The following is a 20,119-nucleotide window of genomic DNA, read 5'->3' as shown; positions in this document are numbered from 1 at the left end:
GCTCAGGGCGGCTAACAGCAATAAAACAGTACAAAAGTACAACATAAACAACATTCTAAAATCATTCATTATAAAAATTAATTAATTCAAGCCACTAGCAACCATTGGGCCAGAGCTCTGCGAAGATTGCCGAGGGAGGGAGTCAGGCTGTGCCCTGGCCAAAGGCCTGGTGGAACAGCTCTGTCTTGCAGGCCCTGCGGAAGGATGTCAAGTCCCGCAGGGCCCTGGTCTCTTGTGACAGAGTGTTCCACCAGATCGGAGCCACAGCCGAAAAAGCCCTGGCTCTAGTTGAGGCCAGCCTAACTTCTCTGTGGCCTGGGACCTTCAAGATGTTTTTATTTGAAGACCGTAGGTTTCTCTGTGGGGCATACCAGGAGAGGCGGTCCCGTAGGTATAAATAAAAATTATTATTATTATTATTATTATTATTATTATTATTATTATTATTATTATTATTTATTAGTACTTGTATCCCTCCTGCAAGCCACTGGCAGTTTGGAGTCAGCCTGGAGGAAGAAGACATGTAAACACCCCACTAGCAAATCAGGATTTGTGCGGAATGAAAGCTCATTATCATAGAACCTCACGCTAAACAAATCAGAATAAATGCTCAATAAAGGACCGGACATGGTGTATCTACCACTTGCACTTTGTACAGGCAGATCAGGATGAATGCTCAATAAAGAGGTCATCTGGAAGTCTGCCCATGACAAGCATTCCCGCCCCCCCCCCCTCGTTCCTAATTCAGGAACAAGGCAGCTTCAGAAGTTTACGCAATGTGGTCCAGTGTTCCGTTTTCCTTCAGCCTACCTTCTTCTTCCTCTCCCTTCAACCCCCACCCTGCCTTTTCAAAACGTTTGAACATGTGGTGTGATTTTTGGCTACCATCCTAAGCAGCGAGAACAATGAGACTTCCAAGTAAACAGTGATTAGGATTGGGTTCTTTTATTCGATTCCGGAAACACCTGGAGTGCTTTATTGTGTAGCAAAGTGCCTCCAAAGCTAACTGGCACTGTGTGTGTGTGTGTGTGTGTGTGTGTGTTATGAGTGTGCATATGTATCGCAGCCTGTTGTCTTTGTCCATGGAGTTTTCTTGGCAGGGATACTGGAGTGGCTGGCCGGTTCCTGCTCCAGGTGGATCACGTTTGGTCAAAATTCTCCACTATGACCTGTTTATCTTGGGTGCTGTGCACGGCATAGTTCATAGCTTCTCTGAGTTATTCAAGCCCCTTCGCCACGGCAAGGCAGTGATTCATGAAGGGAGAGCTGGACCATAAAGAAGGCTGATCGCCGAAGAGTTGATGCTTTTGAATTATGGTGCTGGAGGAGACTCTTGAGAGTCCCATGGACTGCAAAAAGATCAACCTATCCATTCTGAAGGAAATCAGCCCTGAGTGCTCACTGGAAGGACAGATCCTGAACCTGAGACTCCAATACTTTGGCCACCTCATGAGAAGAGAAGACTCCCTGGAAAAGACCCTGATGTTGGGAAAGATGGAGGGCACAAGGAGAAGGGGGCGACAGAGGACGAGATGGTTGGATAGTGTTCTCGAAGCTACCAGCATGAGTTTGACCAAACTGCGGGAGGCAGTGGAAGACAGGAGTGCCTGGCGTGCTCTGGTCCATGGGGTCACGAAGAATCGGACACGACTAAACAACAACAACAACAACATGTATCGTAGCTACCAGGCTACGTTCAAGGTGCTGATTCCTGGTGTGCAAAGCGCTATGGGACCAGGACACCTGAAATATTGTCCCAATCTTTTATATAATCCTTGATCATTGTGTTCTGCACGTGAGGACCTCCTGCAGGTATCCATCACATCAGGAGAAGAATCACACCTTTAGAGTTGTGGCAGCTACCCTGTGGAATTCCTTCTCTTGAAAGGCAGGTGGCATTATTTCTGCTGCCTTTTTAGCATCCATTGGCAGTCCACGGATTGAGGTTGAATCCCAACAAGACCGAAGCACTTTCTCTTGGGGGGCAGGGGGAGGGCAGGTGTGGGGGACTCCCTGGTCCTGAATGGGGTAGCTGTGCCCCTAAAGGACACACATGTTTCCACTAGTTGTGAACAAGGGCAAAGGACTATGTTGGGCCTGGAAAACCCCACCTTCTGTCCACTGGACCTTCTACTGGTTTCAAATTGTGTCATCAGCCTCCATGAATTTCAGTGGAGACCCTTAACGCTTTTTCTGCTCTTGCCCCCCCCCCATGAAAGTATCATCCAATCACATGCTGAGGAAATCTGCTTCTTGCCCCGGGACCCACAACTCCCTAAGGCTGTTCCCAAACTGCTTGAGCTCACTAAGAATACTAGATTGCTGCAATGCACCACATTTTAAAGAGATGTGGTATTTTAAGGGCATGCATGCTGCAGTTACGCTACTAAACTGCTGTGACAGCTGTGACCTTAATGTGACAGCAAAATGGCAAGAAATGCCTTCAAATTTAGCAGCGTTTTGCAACCCTGCAACCCTGCGGCAATCGCTGCAACGGCCCAATTTGTTGAGCAGAAGTACTTGGGTTGAAGCCGATTTAGAGATCTTATGAGTCGGGGGGGCTGCAACAAAACGTTGCAGTGTGAAGTTTTCCTGTTCACTGTTCCGAATCAGCCAGCCAACCCCCTCTCAATGACACTCCCTTCCATTTCCCTGCATCCTGCCTCCCCCCCACAACAAAACAGTCGGTCAAGATTACATGGCCACTGAGCCTCCAACAGGCCAATTTTAGGCCCCTTCTGTTGTGGTTTTTCCTAAAGAGTTTCTTTATGCACTTCTGCAAACCTGGGGCTTCCTCAACATGTGCTGATATCCTTGCTCCTGTGAATGGATGGTGCTGTTTCAGCTATGAAAGCAACAGAACTCGTGCCTGAACACCTGAAATACAGTGAACGAGTCGAAGACTAGTTGTGCCAGTTATGTGTGTGCAAATCGGAGGAATTCAGATTTTTATTCATTGGGAAGAGTTTCTGCATCATCCATTCAGTGACTGCTTTTCCAGGAGTTCCCCATGCTGTCATACACATATACTTGGTCGAATTCACACTGCATCATGGGTTAACTAGCCTGAAAATTGTTTACATACTTCATTGCTGTCACAGATGTAAAACAAGCAAGCAAGCAACACCACAAGTCCTGATAGGGCCAAATTTGGCGTGATGGCCTGGTAAGAAAGTAAAATAAAATGTGAGAATGCAGATAGTTTGGTGAGAAAGGCTTAAAACCTTTATCCCTAATGCTCCTGATGTAGCTTGACAGCAAGAAAGCTTTCCCGGTTTGAGGATGAACATGACGATTTGGTTTGATTTATTGTATTTCTATTGTAGTTTCATTCAAATGAATCTCAAAGTGGTCTACACATAACATAATAAAAGATACAGCATGAATCACATAAAACAATTAACAAATCAATCAAACAATTACAATCTATAAAACACCGTTAACAAAACAGCAACAAACAACAAAAAAATGAGCAAAGCATCACAATTACAGCAAAAGCATGCCAGGTTTTGGTATAGCTGCCCGCATGTGCAGAATCCAGATTTGCAAAACTGCAACATTTGGTCTAACTATCGCTTCCCTCCCCCCCCCCAAATTCTAAAGGAAAGTAAGCAAGATTCCTGTCTTCCTTCCAAAAGCAGCAGTTGGAGACACTTCCGACTGCAGGAGGCCTAACAGTTGATGTGGCAATGGTGGATAGTTACATATTTATATGCTAACCCCATTTACCTGCTAGAATGCTAAATTAATTCCATGCCCTTGTTAGATCCCTGACAGTTATACAGACAGACAACTTGGTCTCTGGCCAATTCTAAGCACGCAGTTATCAAGGCAGACTGGCCCTTAAAAGCTGAGGTCTTCTCCTTGGCACGCTTGAAGGAGTCACCCTCAGTCTGACTCGGCTTTTCAGCTGTTAGCACAGGACTGACTCAGCATTTCTGATCAGGCAGCAGCGGGAGTCAGTGAAACAGAGGAAGGCAGAGGCAGACTTGTTAGCTCTTGCACAATTTCACACCCCATCGGCAGAATCTCACGAAATCACCACTGCTGGTGGTGGCTTTCAAATATCGCATAAGAAACAGAGGTGTCCTTATAGGAGGAAGGCTTCTTATACCCTCACGTCCCTTAGGCAGAGGCTGCATTTGCACGCCAAGGTAAGTCAAGGTTCCTGTCTTATCAGGGTTCGTGGTGCATGGGTGATGTGCTAGCGCATGATGCGAAATTACTCCTGCTTTTGTTCATTCTGCAGTGCAAGGAGGAGAAACGACCCAGGAGGCTGCAATTAAGCTTGGCTTCCTGCGGTGTCTGAAACTGGAGTTGTGGTTTGTTTCTTCCTAATAAGGCCAGGACGCCTGCTTCTTGGGAGAAAAGCAATGACAAACCTAGACAACATCTTAAAAAGCAGAGACATCACCTTGCCAACAAAGGTCCATATAGTTAAAGCTATGGTTTTCCCAGTAGTGATGTATGGAAGTGAGAGCTGGACCATAAAGAAGGCCGAAGAATTGATGCTTTTGAATTATGGTGCTGGAGGACTCTTGAGAGTCCCATGGACTGCAAGAAGATCAAACCTATCCATTCTTAGAGAAATCAGCCCTGAGTGCTCACTGGAAGGACAGATCCTGAAGCTGAGGCTCCAATACTTTGGCCACCTCATGAGAAGAGAAGACTCCCTGGAAAAGACCCTGATGTTGGGAAAGATGGAGGGCACAAGGAGAAGGGGACGACAGAGGACGAGATGGCTGGATAGTGTTCTCGAAGCTACCAGCATGAGTTTGACCAAACTGCGGGAGGCAGTGGAAGACAGGAGTGCCTGGCGTGCTCTGGTCCATGGGGTCACGAAGAGTCAGACACAACTAAACAACAACAAGGCCAGGAGTCATAAGCCCAAAACAAACCATGGTTTAAAGCAGGGATGGGGAGTCTGTGGCCCTCCAGATGTTGTTGGACATCATCCCTCCCAGCAAGGTCCCAGGACAGGGATGATGGGAATTGTAGTCCAACAATATCTGGAGGGCAACAGAAGGAATGAAAAGGTTTGCCACAATCTGTTTAACTTCTCTGTAAAAACTCTAGACATAATCATACTATCTAAAACTAAAAGCCCAAACTAAAAACTATTCATGATTGCTAATGATGTGCATCTCAGCAAAATTGTCTTTCCACTCCCATGTTTACACTTATGCAGGAATTTTCATGCGTCCAAGGCATACATACTTGCCTGCGGGGCAGTATCATCAGTTAGCCATACTTTAATCCTATTAAAATAAATGTTAAATCATCCTTGTGGATCCATTCAGGAATGTAAGATTTTTCCACTGGAGTGGTGGTCAGAAAGAATAGCAGGGCCTTTTCAGTTACAGCCCCAGTTTTATGAACATTCTTTCTCCGATGAGGCCTGCCTACCCATGTAGGAGAATGAGAGAGGAGGGCACTGTATCATTTCAAATTGCAGGTGGGGGAATCAAATTTTTTACAGTGATACCTCGGTTCCCGAACGCCTCCGTTGTCGAACGTTTCAGTTCTCAAACGCCGAAAACCCGAAATGCTTCTGTTTTTGAACGCATCTCAGAACTTGAACGTGCAACGCGACTTCCGCTGAGTGCAAGAAGCTCTTGCAACCAATGGGTAGCTGAGCCTCGGTTTTCGAACATTTCGGAAGTCAAATGGTCTTCCAGAACGGATTACGTTTGAGAACCAAGGTACCACTGTAATCCCTAATGGGGGAAAAAAAATCCCTGACAGAAAAAAAAGCTAGCCTGGGAGGGAGGAAGACTCTAGCCAGCCCTCGGCCCCTGCAAGTTTTCTGTTTCTTTAAAAAGAAAAAGAACGAGACCATGTGGTTTGCTGTCATTTTGAAGTCACATAGAATTCTTCGCTGATAGAATGGACAATCTTATTCCCAATTTTATTCTGCTGTATGTACAGTACACTCACAACTTACACACATTTAACTTGTGCGCATTCAGCTTTACATGCTTGGCAAAAAAATTAAAACAAATTGAAAAGGGGGCGGAAAGGGGGCAACCCCATCCAGTGTATTTTGCCTATACAGTGGTACCTCTGGATACGAACGGGATCCGTTTCGGAGCCCCATTCGCATCCTGAAGTAAACATAAGACGTGACTGTGTCTCTGCGGTTGCGCGGGTTGCATTTCACCGCTTCCGTGCATGTGCGTGACATCATTTTGAGCATCTGTGCATGCGCGAGCGGCGAAACCCGGAAGTAATGCACTACGTTACTTTCAGGTCGCCGCAGAGTGCAACCCGAAAATACTTGACTTGAAGTTACTTCAACCCAAGGTATGACTGTACACAATTTTGACTTTAGGTACTACTGTACAGATCCAGCCTAAGTACAGCTCAAGAATTACTGTATAGTTTTTAGAAAAAGACTTTAAAGCAACAATATTCAGGAGGGAAATTCACTGATCTTTTATATCTGTGAACTGATTCCATGCAAGCTGCTTTTATCACATCTTTTCCTCGCTGTAATGTTTCGCTTCCCCACCTCCAGTGATTGCTGGTGCTGTGTTTTGTTTTTCTGCACAATGTGCATTTTTATTAATGTAGAGCATTTATAGCTGCTAAGGATAAGGAAGAGTAATACAAAAAGAGCTGTTCGACAGTGGAATTTGCTGCCAAGGAGTGTGGTGGAGTCTCCTTCTTTGGAGGTCTTTAAGCAGAGGCTTGACAACCATATGTCAGGAGTGCTCTGATGGTGTTTCCTGCTTGGCAGGGGGTTGGACTCGATGGCCCTTGTGGTCTCTTCCAACTCTATGATTCTATGATTCTATGAAAAATGTGTTCGTTAACGTGTACGTTTGTGTGTGCATGTGTGTGTTTTTATTTATAATATTTTTATTCTCCTTTTTGCCCTAAAGGCCCCCAATTTGGCTAACAAAATACTTTAAATCCGTAATTTAATAAAACACCAAAATACACAGCCAGCATACCCGGCCAAACAATAATCAACACAGGTACTAGAAAATTAATCATATAACAATAAATAAAAGAAGTCATTGGGGAAACCCAAAAGAACAACCCTCTGCAATGCAAGGATATGCAGCTGCCCCATATGGGGACCGAACCTACAACCTTGGCATTATCAACACCACACTCTAGCCAACTGAGCTGTGCAGGTTAATATTAATAATACAGTGGTACCTCGGGTTACAGACGCTTCAGGTTACGTGTTTTCGGGTTGTGCACTGCGCTGACCCCGGAAGTGCCGGAATGGGTTAGTTCCGGGTTTTGGCGCTCGTGCATGCGCAGAACTACTAAATTGTGCTTTGCACAGAAGCGCCAAATCGCAACCCACGCGTGCGCAGACGTGGCGCTGCGGGTTGCGAACGTGCTTCCCGCACAGATCACGTTCGCAAACCGAGGTTCCACTGTAATAAAGATATCATAACCAAATCTTGAACGGTGATTCCTGAGATCAAGGAGCAGGTTTTTATCTACCACATTTTTCGCACCATAGGACGCACCGGACAATAGGACGCACTTTGTTTTAGAGGGAGGAGAACAAGAAAAACAATTCTCCCCCTCTCTGCCCAGCGCCCCTTCAGTGAAGCGGCAGGAGGCGCTGCACAGAGAGGGGGAGAACTTTCTCCCTCTTGTTTTCCCGCTCTAAAACAAGGTGCTGTTTAAGGTACGTTCAGGCGACTACCTTTGAAGCCTGGAGAGCGAGAGGGGTCGGTGTGCACTGACCCCTCTCGCTCTCCAGGCTTCAGGTTCCTTTCGACCTGCTCTTTGGGGCTGGCGGGGGAAGCCCACCACCAGCCCCAAAGAGCAGGTCAGGGAGCAGCGGAAAGGGGCAGCGGAGAGGCTCCTGCCATAGCCGCGCGTCACCTCTCCAGCCGGGAGAGCGCGCGCGGGGCTAAAGCAGCTCCCCGTGACCCTCTCCCGGCTGGGGAGGTGACGCGCGGCTATAGAGGCTCCTGCCATACCCGCGCGTCACCTCAGCCGGGAGAGGGTCGCGGGGCTATGGCGTCTTTGCTCCATAGGACGCACACACATTTCCCCTTCATTTTTGAAGGGGGAAAAGTGCGTCCTATAGAGCGAAAAATACGGTATGTTTGGGTAGAAGTGGACACCATTTTGAACAAAGATGGTAGACTGATCTTTTCAAAGCTGCACTGATATATATATATATATATATATATATATATATATATATATATATATGAGAATTCCTGGACAATGCCAGGTAAAAGTCTGCTAGTGTGTGTGTGTGCGCGCGCATGCGAATGTGTTGTGCATATGTATAGCCAAAGGCCCAGTTTGCACACAGTGATAAATTTTGTTAATGGCCCTTCTGGGGGTCAAACAGTGTGCAAGAGCCTGTTGTCCAGTGGCTCCCACTTTGCTCCACCCATGTTGTGAGCAGAAGCAACAAACCCATAGTCCTTGGCTTGTTGTTATGCCTGAACCAGAATCACAGTGTGTTTCTCCTGAGCAACTATAATCAGCAAACCATGGTTTCACAAGCACAGTTCGTTCAGGAGGAAAAAGCTGTGATCCTAGGTCTGGACACTACAGCGAGCCTAGGATTCATGGATTGCTGCCAATGGAGAAGCAAAGCAGGTGTTAGTCTTTGTTTTAAATCAGAGATGTGGTCCTTCCGTGAATTTTATATCTTCCCTCCAAAGCCTCTCCCATGATTCCATTTGGATGTTGCAGCCAAAGTCCCTGGCCCACTGCACCATTACGGATTTGACTTCTTCCTCCTTGACCTCCCAGTCAAGGAGTAGCCTACATATTTTAGAGAGTGGTTTATATTTAATTTGGGACGCAGGTGGCGCTGTGGGTTAAACCACAGAGCCTAGGGCTTGCCGATCAGAAGGTTGGCGGTTCGAATCCGCGTGACGGGGTGAGCTCCCATTGCTCGTTCCCTGCTCCTGCCAACCTAGCAGTTCAAAAGCACGTCAAAGTGCAAGTAGATAAATAGGTACCGCTCCAGCGGGAAGGTAAACGGCGTTTCTGTGCGCTGCTCTGGTTCGCCAGAAGCAGCTTAGTCCTGCTGGCCACATGACCTGGAAGCTGTACGCCGGCTCCCTCGGCCAATAAAGCGAGATGAGCGCCGCAACCCCAGAGTCGGTCACGACTGGACCTAATGGTCAGGGGTCTCTTTACCTTTACCTTTTATATTTAATTTGAATCAAATCTTTTTCAAGTCTCGAAGGTTCTGTAGAAAAACCGATTTTTCAAATCTTTTTGGAAGGCCTCATTCAATTGGAAATACTGCATCCAGTCTGTCAGGTGATTTCGGATTTCTTCAATTTTTTTGAGTTTTAGCCTATTGTCTTTTTCTTCCAGCAGTTTTTTCTTTTTCTTATCTGTTGATTCCTTATGTTACACAGTTTTTAAAACCAATAAAGCATATATTTATAAAAAGGAAGAAACCTGTGGTCCTTCAGTTTCTTCTGGACTTTGATTCCCATCACCCTTGATCATAAGCCACTGTTAGCTGGGGCTGATGAGAGTTGGAATCCAAAAGCATCTAGAGGACCATGAGTTTCTCTCTCTGCTTTAAATGAAAGCTCAGGCTCTTGAGAATACACAACAGCTTCCCAATTCAGCATTTGCAAACACTGTGACGTAACTGCATGCACACAGATTACTAAACATGCTGCCAGTTTGGAAACCAGCTCTTCAGAACATCGGGGATGATGCCAAATGGTTGAAACACGAGAGGATTTCAGAAAACCGCTTGACAAAGGGATCTCGAGGGACAGCAATCATGCCTCCTAATTTCTCACCCTTCCTCCCAGACAAAAAAGGAACTTCTTTGAAGATTGACTTCATTCTTCACCCAAGCTACTAGGACTTGGAAAGCTCTCGCAACAGCTGCTGCTCTCGAAGAGCCAACTCATGGCGCCACAGATCACACTGAGATCCTCGGGAGCAGAAGACTATTTATGCTAGCCTCTTAATTGAGCGTTCCTCTGCCAGCCAAGACATTCCGTGCTCCGCCACACAAATAATGTAAGCTAATTTGCAGCTAAGTGCCGCCGTTGGAAACATACTTTATAAATATCTTCCTCAGCTGAGCAAGGGGGGCCTGGCAGAAGGCAAGTGTTGAAATGGTGTGAGGAAATGCACAATGGGCAATGAATACAAACACCCTCTTTCATCGGCGAACGGGAGGTTGACTCTGGCCTATGACTTGACTGTGTGCCTTAGAGAACCTACATAATAGGTATTCTCATCCCCAATAGAAGATACAGCAGGGTGTACTGAATGCAGCAGTGGTTAGGACAAGAATGGCCCAACTTACTTATTTAGACCATGAGACTCCAAATCTTAGGGTTGTGGGTTCAAGCCCCACATTGGGGATTGGACTAGATGACCCTCATGGTCTCTTCCAACTGTACAATTATATGATCTAAGCAAGGGATGCCTCACTCCACTTATGTGGACCTGGCACTGTTACATGTGCCACATACCGTATTTTTCGCTCCATAAGATGCACCTGACCATAAGATGCGCCTAGTTTTTAGAGGAGTACAAGAAAAAAAATATTCTGAATCAAATGTTGTACTAAACTATTTAATAAACTACCGGTATATCAGAATAATATTTCAACCATGAAAGTGAACAGAAGTCAACAGTGGCATTAAGAACCATCATCACTGTCATGAACAAATGAAGAGAGACTTTATCCCCTAGTAAGAGGGGCAGGCAATGGAAATATATGAGTTTCCCACATTGAGTCCCTTAGATCCAAGGACTGTATGGTTTGGCCCCACACAATTATTTTAATAAAGCCAAAATAAGTGGGACTTTCTTCCTTTCTTGTTCATTGCAGAGAGCTCTGGGGGCTTTCATATGAGGGAGGAATGAAGGAGAAATCTGATTCAATTCCCATTTTGAGTCAAACCTACATAATTCATACCTTTGTACACAACACAAGGATCAAACCACAGCCACCCTTCAAATTGCACACTTCTGGCAAAGGAAGGCACTACTGCCCTGGCAAGACCAGTGGCGGAGGGAGGGTCTTGCGTGGTGGCATGTCGCCTGTGGGGACGTGGGACATCGCCCACGCGAGCGTCATCCCAAGGGGGTGGTGCTCGCCCACCCACCCATCCCAATGGGGCAGCCGAGCGTGGGGGCCGAGGGATTGCACGGCTCCCGCTGTGCTTGCTTTACACCTGTGTAAGCCATGGAAGGTGAGCCATGGCTCCTGTCCGTCCCTCCTCTGAGCAGCATTCACTTCATAAGATGCACAGACATTTCCCCTTACTTTTTAGGAGGAAAAAGTGTGTCTTACGGGGTGAAAAATATGGTAATATGTATTCCACGTCTGTAAGAAATTGATCTTTTAATGTAGAAGCACCCACACTTCCTGCCTACTGATCTCAGGCAGGCGACTTTGCTGTATATACTCGTTTTGGGCCTTCTAAAAAAGACACCAGACACGAAGAATGTTGATGTGTTTTTATCTGCTTTCTAGCTTCTTGTTGATTTCAATTTTTTAATATTTAAAATCATTCTTTTTAAGAGATTCTTTTTTACTTATTGTTTTATTCTTTTTGTAAACCACTTTGAGGCTCTATTACAAGCAGTATATACATCTAGGGGAATAATTAAATAAATTTCCTCCCCAATTTTAAGTTCAGTTTTCCCTACTTCTGCACAGTTTGTAATTAAAAAAACAACATCACAAAACTTTGTACAACTTTTTGTGTGTGTTTCTCTTAATGTATGCAAATTTTGCCTATTATACAGAGTTTTTGCAAGCCAGGTTCCTTAATATAATGCATTTTAGTATGTTAATTTTTCTAACGTACACATTTTTCTGTACACACTTTCCCTACTAAATGTAATTTTGAACACTTTTTTTAAAAAAAGGTTTTCAGAACTTCATAACAACATTTGGAGATTTCTGGTTTTTCCATTTTATAAAATCCATCTTCCAGTATCAACTTTGCTTCTTCTTCTCTCTTTGCGTCATGAGCCAAAATATGTGTTCTACAAGCTCAAGTGAGCTCAATACTCCTGAGTAAACAGGAATGGGACTGTGCCGAACACATCACAATGCAGTACACCTTTCAAAATCACGAAGATTCTATTAACGATTTGCTGTTTTCCATCAAATTGAAGAAGCACAGCAAACAAGAATATAAGGACCACCTAGAATGTTGATGGACTAGATCAGGCACGTCCAACTTCCAAGAGACTGCGATCTACTCCCATTATAAAAAAAACTGGCAGTGATCTACCCTTTGGATTGACCAGAGTTGTTGAGCTTTGGGCGGGGGGTGGGGGGTGGAGAGGATGAAACAAAGTTGATGGGCTTTTTTGGGGGGGGGGGAGGATGAGCTAGAGTTGTTGAGCTTTTTTGCGTGGGGGGAGGGTCCCACGATCAACCATGATTGACCAGGGACACCCTGCGATCATCCGGTACATCGCGATTGACCTGTTGGGCATCCCTGGACTACACCACCCAAATGTCATCAGAGTAATATTCAAGGAAAGAAGATGGACCCTAACAACACATTATTTTCATCAAATTTAAGCTACAGTCCTTGACTATGGAGTAGGTCCCATTGAACACAACTTCTGAGCAAATAAGCACAGGACTGCACTGTTTAATCACATTGCTTTTAATCAATCGAATCTGTGTATATTCACATGCAAATAGTCAAAGCCACATGTCACATCAAGCACCCATCTTAGATGAGGCATTTCTTTCTTTATGTCAACAGCCTTGATAATTTTGGAAAGGCATGGCAAAAAAAATGCATAAAACAAACGCAAGCAAAGAAAACATGAAAGTAACGTCACATCTCAGCCAGTGTTACCTTTACCCATTCCTCCCCACATTCCTTTCAAGTTTGATACCACCCTCCTTCAAATCAGTGGGGGGGCGGACTACCTTAGATAGCTCCAAAGCAAGCCTGCTAAGAAGACAGTGGTCTTCTCTGCTGCCAAGATTGCTGGAGAAAGGTGTTGTTCCAGTGGGGAGCTGCACACAACTGAAGTCTTATGTCAGCTGGCTCCATATCCCCAGAGAAGCTGGCTGGACTGCAAAATGACCCTCACCTGATTTTAGTCTGCAAGGTTGGGGAGACGGGGGTACTGCAGGGACTCTGAGGATGGTAGAAAGGTTGTACCCTCTAGGTGGGAGAAGCCTGGATGCTGTCCTGGTGGTTTTCCACTGAGGAAATGAAAGCATCCCCAGAAACCTGTGCCATGCAGCTGCAAGGTCAAAGGGTCAGGGCTCACAACAATTTCTGTACTGTATGGGGTGGCATTTGAATTTGTCTTGCAAATTTCAGCTAGTCCAAAACAATAACTGGGGGGATGTATCTTTGCAGTTATTTTTCTTTTCCTGACAATGCTAGAGGAAACCAGAGGAAAGACTGCCATGTGCAGAAAGCCTTGTCAGGTGGCGGTTCTAGGGCAAGGGGAGTTACATGCGCTTGTGGGGTGGCAAGGGGGTGTTTGCAACAGACAGCAGAGATGACAGAAACAGGAGGGTAGTCCATGGAGGGACTTGAGCTAAGACGAAGGGCCCAGATTTTTAGCAGAAGGTGACAGAGGTGGCAGCTATTACACCACTCATGGTTGGTGCATTCGTGAGTGCCAAAATTAGGCCCTCTCAAAGGATGGTGTGTATACAATAACAGAGAGGTATACTCTTCCAATCTGCAAGCTGGCCAAGGGAACCCTTCTTCAAAATACCGGAGGGGGGGGGAATGTTCCTGGTTTTTTGTTCCCCACCCCCCAAAAAGTTGCAAAAAGAGGGTGGGGCTTGAGGGTGGGGCTGAATGGGGAGAGCTCTGGCCCTTCACCATTCCAGTGCTTTCGGACCTCCTCTTTAAAAAAAAAGAGAGAGAAAGAAATGGGGGAAAGAATATCTTACAAAGCCTCCCTAAGATGCAACAGGCTGGATGGAGAGGAGGCTGCCGAACTTGAAGTGCTGGATCACAGGGAACTTCTCCAGGCATTCGGCTTTGTACATGCGAACAAGGCCTTGGTTGACCTTCGCCCATGTAGGGACAGCGCTAATGTTCCACAGCTGGTTGGAGTGCTCAGCAAATGGGCCTGTCTTCATTTCTGTAACGAACAGGATGCACTCGAGAAACATGAATTCCTTGTGGTTTTCATTCACCACCTTCTCGTCCAGGAAATGTTGAGGCTCCAGGTTTGGGTGATCTATCAGTTGTGAGCTGCCCCATATGAAGGGCAGGAACTGGAAGTCATCCAAGCCCCAGACTCCTCGGCTGCCGGCCGGTTCCATTCTGTAGGTCTTCTGCAGCTTCCGCATGACTTCCAAATACCTGCTGAACACTTTGAAGACAATGGCGAGCTGGTCATCCACTCTGAGAACTCCAATTTTGCAAAGGCAGCAGAGGAAGGCGACAAACGCTGCTTCGTGACCTGTCCCATAGTCGATACGAGTAGGGTTGCCCACAGACTCCTTCAGGTACACCGCCACCTCGGAGACAGCTTCTGACAGCTCCCTCGGGACCACCGTGGCCACCAGGTTCTCAGCCCCCTGGTCCAGTTTGGTGTACCACGTCCGGAAGGCCTTGTTCCCAAAGCGGGATGGCTGCTCCACTGGTGGGGTTTCGTCAATCCACCTGTCAAGCGTGTCTAGGAGAGCAACCAGCTTCTCAATGGGCTCAGAGACTTTGTAACTGCAGCTCAGCTTCTTGCCCTTGACGCTTTCATTCAGCTTGAGAATGAAGCCCATGTAATCTGCATAAGCCTGTGAGCGTTTCCACTTCGCCATGTCAGGAACCATGTTGATTTCCTTCTTGGGGATCGTGAAACTTGGGCGGGGAGCAGGCCAAGGTGCCTCCTTGGGGGCTTCTAGATACCACTTGCTTTCTGCCATCTTGTTTGAGCTGCCGCTGCTGTCTTTCACCTCCCACCGCCTTGTATCTTGTAGTTCTTAAAACAACTTTATGAAGGAGCAAACTTTATTAAGGACCTGCAGGTTAAACCAACAGTGAAGTCACCAGTATACTTCTCATATTCTAAGGAATTTCCCTTAAGAGAAAACAAGTAACTTTATTTTTTAAAAATATTTTTAAATAATTGATGCATGTAAGTTGTCTCAGATCAGGAGCCTACACCAAATGAAAGGCCACAATTTTTTATTTTATTTTTTGGTCTAAGAGACCTCTAGGTTCCTTGTTTAAGTCCAGCTAAGTCAAGGAACTGAGCCCAAATCAGAATGTAAAAGAAATGCAACCCCCCTGGCTTTATTAGTCCCTCGTTAAATAAATTATTTGCCATACCCCTTATACTTCACAGCTTTACTGTAAGATGTGTCTGATGACACAATCACCGTAAGACAGGGTGTGTGGAAGGCAATTAATTAATTACCGTATTTTTTGCACCATAACACTCACTTTTTTCCTCCTAGAAAGTAAGAGGAAATGTCTGTGTGTGTTATGGAGGAAATGCCTATGGGTGGCATGCCTACAGATTTTCCTCCTCTAAAAACTACGTGCGTGTTATGGTCGGGTGTGTGTTATAGAGCGAAAAATACGGTAATCCCCCTCCCGCAACATTATTACTGTGAGTATCATTTCTTTCGAATAATTCCTACTTCTGGCCCTCTTGACTGCATTCCTAATAATTTCACGTTCATTGTCACCATTTTTATCTTGTCGCTCATGACTACAGTGTTTGTTCTGCATTTCCCGGTCCCTAAACTTCCAGTTATTAACAGCTATCCCCAAAAATGAAAGTACTGTCTTGCTTCCTCACCAGCAGCCAACAGGGCCATCTGAGCAGAAGAAAAATTCTGCAATACAGCTTCCTTGGAGTTCCCTTTATTAATAAGTAGTCTCATCCCAGGCCGTGTCTGCCCAGGAATGTAGCAAAAGCAAAATTTAATGCCTCATATTTGGGGTTTGCTAAAATACTAAAGCCAGATCAATACCAGCCAGCCCCACACACCAGTTTACATCTAGTGCAAAAATTCCAACGGTAAGGTGTACTGGCTCACTTCAGTCCTATCACCTACTGATGCAAAATAATATACCGTTAATATATTTTCAAGGTCCTAAAAGCTCAATTCAAAGCATAAATAGCAAATGTACCACCTATTAAATCAGATGAACAACCTGTTAATCAAACATGATTTGCTTATCTCATTTCCCACAGCTTTGTGTGTGTTTTTAACTCCAGTGACATGAAAGGAAAAAATGGGTAATCTGCTTCCGTCCCACTACAAGTGTGGAAGACATCTTCTGGGGAGATGTTTTCCTTTTACAGTGGTACTGTACCTTGGTTCCCGAACTTAATCCATTCTGGAAGTCTGTTCCAAACCAAAGCCAAGACGTGCTTTCCCATAGAAAGTAATGCAAAATGGATTAATTAATGGTTGTTTTAAAAACAACCCTTAAAACAGCAATTTAACATGAATTTTACGACCTAACGAAACCATTGATCCATAAAATGAAAGCAATAATCAGTGTACTGTACTATAAAATAAAAAAGACAGTATTGTAGATGATAAAAATTAAAATAACTTTCTTACGTGCATTGATGATAGTCATTGTTTGGAAGGGGGGCTTTTATCCATTTCTGCAGCCACACAGTCAATCAATCAGTAGCTGAACTGGGTTCCACACAGTCACAAAAACAAGTCACAGAAATGAAGTCACAAGCCACAGTCACAATCAGTCCCATAAAAGTCACAGTGGGGAAAAACAAAAAAGCCACACAAATAAAAATGCAATGTTTTTTTTAGCAAAAACAAAAGCTCCAAATATCACATCTGTGCTGTGTGGGTGCTCAGGACTCAACAGCCGACAGACTCAACAGGAAGCTTCCTCTGATTAGCAGCGGGGGACTCAATTTACAAGCGGAACACACTCAACAGGAAGTGGAACATGTTCAGCTTCCAAAGCAAAGCTCACACCTACTTCCGGGTTTGCAGCATTCTGTTTCCAAGTTGCTCATAAACTAAGCTGTTCTAAAACCAAAGTACCACAGTACAATCTCCCAATCATCTTAAGCACCCTCCCCTCTTTTATTTTTCCAGCTCTGCGAGCAGATCTGACTGTAATGCTGACAGTACAGCGGAAGCCTTGTTGACGTTAGCAATCATGAGGGTTTTGCTTCCAGGTAGAACTATTATTGCATGAAAAAAGGAATGCCCACCCTGCTTCCTGTAGCTTTAAAGGAGAGGGGTACATCACTTGTGCCAAATTTTGTATGCTCTTAACAGGTATGTCATTGGACTTGGGAGTCATTGACAACTTTCTTAACAGTTCCTACCTTTTTGTCTCCCTCACCCACCTCCTCTTGAATCCCATACAAAAGCAGGTTGGTCCCCCACATTAAAATTTTCAATCTCCTCTGTCAGGGAACTGCCATCAGCTCAGAGGCGAGAGGTGGAAGGGCAGTTGTGTTATAGGGAACCTCCAAAAATCTCGTGAAGCAGTTCCTCCTCTGGCAAGGAGGAAAGCCCCACCTCCAGTGGAGAGGCGGTGGTGGGACCAGAGGATGCTAGGGAGAGCCTCAACACCGAGACTGAGCAAACCGGAGAGAGGGGAAGTACCCCTTTGCCAGCGCCCATTCTGTGCAGTAGGTTTTGGTGCAGGGAGGGGAGGAGAAGGTTGGGGGTCACGCGACTGTTATGCTGGGGGAGGTACAAGGACCGACAACTCCCAGATTCCGCTAGCGACTGAACCAGACATGAACTTGCAATGCTCTTCACTGTAAATAGTTTGCACTAAGAATAAAGCCTGGAAAATACAGGTCGGAGTCTTGCCTGTTTGCTCTCAAACAACCACACCACCACCTGACATCCTCCTCCAGTGCTATTTTTCTAGATGAAGAAGTGCTAGAACTCACCATGAACGTCTCCCTTGTTTTCTTTTATAATGGCAATGGCGCCAACCTGAGAGGTGCTGGAACTGAGTTCCAGCAAGTTCTGGGTGGGGAAAAAACCCTGTCCTCCTCCTGCATTTCTAAAAGTTACCATTTCACTTTCTTTACTGAGTAATTCTGGGCTATGGTAAGATCTAAAACCAAAGAGGCAGTTGCTCAAACGCTATCATTATAAATCTCCAAATCACAAAGCTTACTTTCCAAAAACTCTGTCCAACTTTCCATTAGCTCCAATTCAAATTATTTGAGCTGCAGAGCCTGTTCATTTCAAATGTTGAACCGTCTGTCTGTGTGCTTTTTGTCACTCTCTGTCGATCTAGCATCATTCTGAAGCATCCAAATATTTTTAGGACTGTCTGGTTGTTTATTTGCGTCAGCCATCGGCCATAGCAATAAAACAACAATACGATATACAAAGAATAGAAACAAAAAGTCAATTATATAAAATATATTTTATGGTTTTGAATCAGTAGTCAAATAGTGGACCTTATTCTGATTGCCCCAGCTAAAAACCTTGCATCCTTTGCTGTCACCTGCTCATCTTGATCTGCAAAGAGAAAGGACACTGTGGCAGTGGCTGAGCGACCGGAAATGGACAATAAAAGAGGGGTGATAACCTCATTCCTCAAATCTTTATAAAGAGCACAAGCCAGCAGGGCATGCACCACCGATTTGGTACTGCCATCTCCACAGGGACAAGCGTTTTTTGTGTGGAATCTGTTGGAATCGTCCCTCAAGTACAGCCGAGGGCAATACAGTCAATCTTGAGAGAGTAAAAGCACGTCTATATTTTAGAATTGCTAGGTGATGCAGAGAGGGTGCCAGAGAGTTGAAATGGGAAGGTGGAAAATACCATGGGCAAAATTTCCTAATTGTGACCAAGTTGTTCTGACGCTCGATATCATTTAGGCGCTGACAAATTAGACTGTTTGCTTTACTAAAACCCAAAGTGAGTAGCTGTTGTGGTGATAAACCACAAGAGTGAAGTTTTTGATAGGCAATTTTAGTCCAGGCGCTCTTGTGACAATCTTGCAGCACTAGGGATATTAGACCAGGGGGATTTAAGTTTAGGCGAAGCCAATAGTTAAGTGTCCTACGACTGGGGCCATCCATTTTGAGATGCGGTGCTCACCCCTCCGTTCCAATCAATTTCCATTTTCAATGCAAGTTTCCACTGGCAACATTTGCTGCACCCAGACTAAGCCAAACACATTTTTAAAAAACAACCAAGAACAGACCTAATGTTGCGGTAAAGAAGCAGCTGATGTTATAAATACTTGGTGGGCCTGCCTCAAAATACAAACATTTCTGAAGAAAAATGCCTATGCAATTAAGCTAATGGCAAGTTACATCATCTCCTTTAACCCTCTAAGTATACTTTTAGGCTGTCAAGACAGTTTTGTAAGAAAGGGAACACTAAAAGAAATCGCTTAACTGTAGCAAAACAATGTAATCGCCACTAAATTGCATATTCCAACGACCGCTACTGCTAAAGGATGGTTATATAATCCCTGGAAAAATAACTGAAAGAGGGTCAGCCCGAGACATTTTGCTGCCTGAGGTTAAAAAACAAGATGGTGCCTTCACTTCACCATTCCACGCATCAGCGACTGAGTTTTGCATCAACACTGAAGTTGGGACGGTATCGTCCACCACACCTGAGGGCAATAGACCAAGTGCCTGTATATTTAAAGAAGTTTCGTACTACAACAGTCATGCCTTCCCCCAAGGAATCCTGGGAAGTGTAGTCGGAAAGGGTGCTGAGAGTTGTTAGGAGACTACTAATTCCCTCACGAAACTGCACTTCCAAGAGTTCCCTGGGAAAAGGCACTGATTGTTAAACCACTCTGGGAATTGTAGAGGGGAATGAAAATGTCATCAGGTGAGACACTTCTTGTTGAACTCTGGCATCATCATCATCAATTTATTAACTGCCTTCTAAGCATCTGTCTCAGGGCGATGTATACTAAAGATAATTAAAAGCAGTTAAAAGCAGCAAATGCATTTAAAAGTAAACAAAATAGAAAATAGAAACAAAGGTAAACAAGATAGAAAATAAAAATGAAACCGCAGACAACTGAAGCAACACTCTGCATTAGCACTGGGCAGCTGAGAACTGCCATTTTAATTTCCCACTGCCATAGCATCTCTCGAGAGCGTTGTGAGTAATTTTGCTATAAACCATCTACTCCTAAGGCAATCCGTCTTCCATTGGTTGGTTAGCCAGCGTTCTTTAGAAAACGCTGGACCT

The 20,119-nt window shown here is 45.0% G+C and overlaps 2 protein-coding genes across 5 annotated transcripts in view; both read right to left on the bottom strand.

The window, feature by feature from the left end:
* ZDHHC8 (zDHHC palmitoyltransferase 8) overlaps positions 1-20,119 on the bottom strand; it is a 134,294-nt gene that overhangs the window by 73,607 nt on the left and 40,568 nt on the right. The gene's annotated exons all lie outside the window — the stretch shown is intronic.
* The window catches only part of LOC310695099 (serine/threonine-protein phosphatase 2A activator-like), a 48,089-nt gene continuing 40,568 nt past the window's right edge, over positions 12,599-20,119 (bottom strand). For 2 of the 4 annotated variants that reach the window (XM_083479084.1, XM_083479087.1), the window contains exon 2: positions 12,599-14,950. In XM_083479084.1, the coding sequence (XP_083335210.1) occupies positions 13,886-14,854 (969 nt within the window). In that variant the 5' untranslated portion in view covers positions 14,855-14,950 and the 3' untranslated portion in view covers positions 12,599-13,885. Of the gene's footprint in view, positions 14,951-16,510; positions 17,177-17,832; positions 17,856-20,119 lie in introns of those variants that run through there. The other 2 variants (XM_083479086.1, XM_083479085.1) reach the window with 2 other exon arrangements.

This window comes from Podarcis liolepis (genome assembly GCF_965112155.1).
Source record: "Podarcis liolepis genome assembly, chromosome: 15".
Lineage (NCBI taxonomy): Eukaryota > Metazoa > Chordata > Lepidosauria > Squamata > Lacertidae > Podarcis > Podarcis liolepis.
This window is presented reverse-complemented; position numbering and strand designations above follow the sequence as displayed.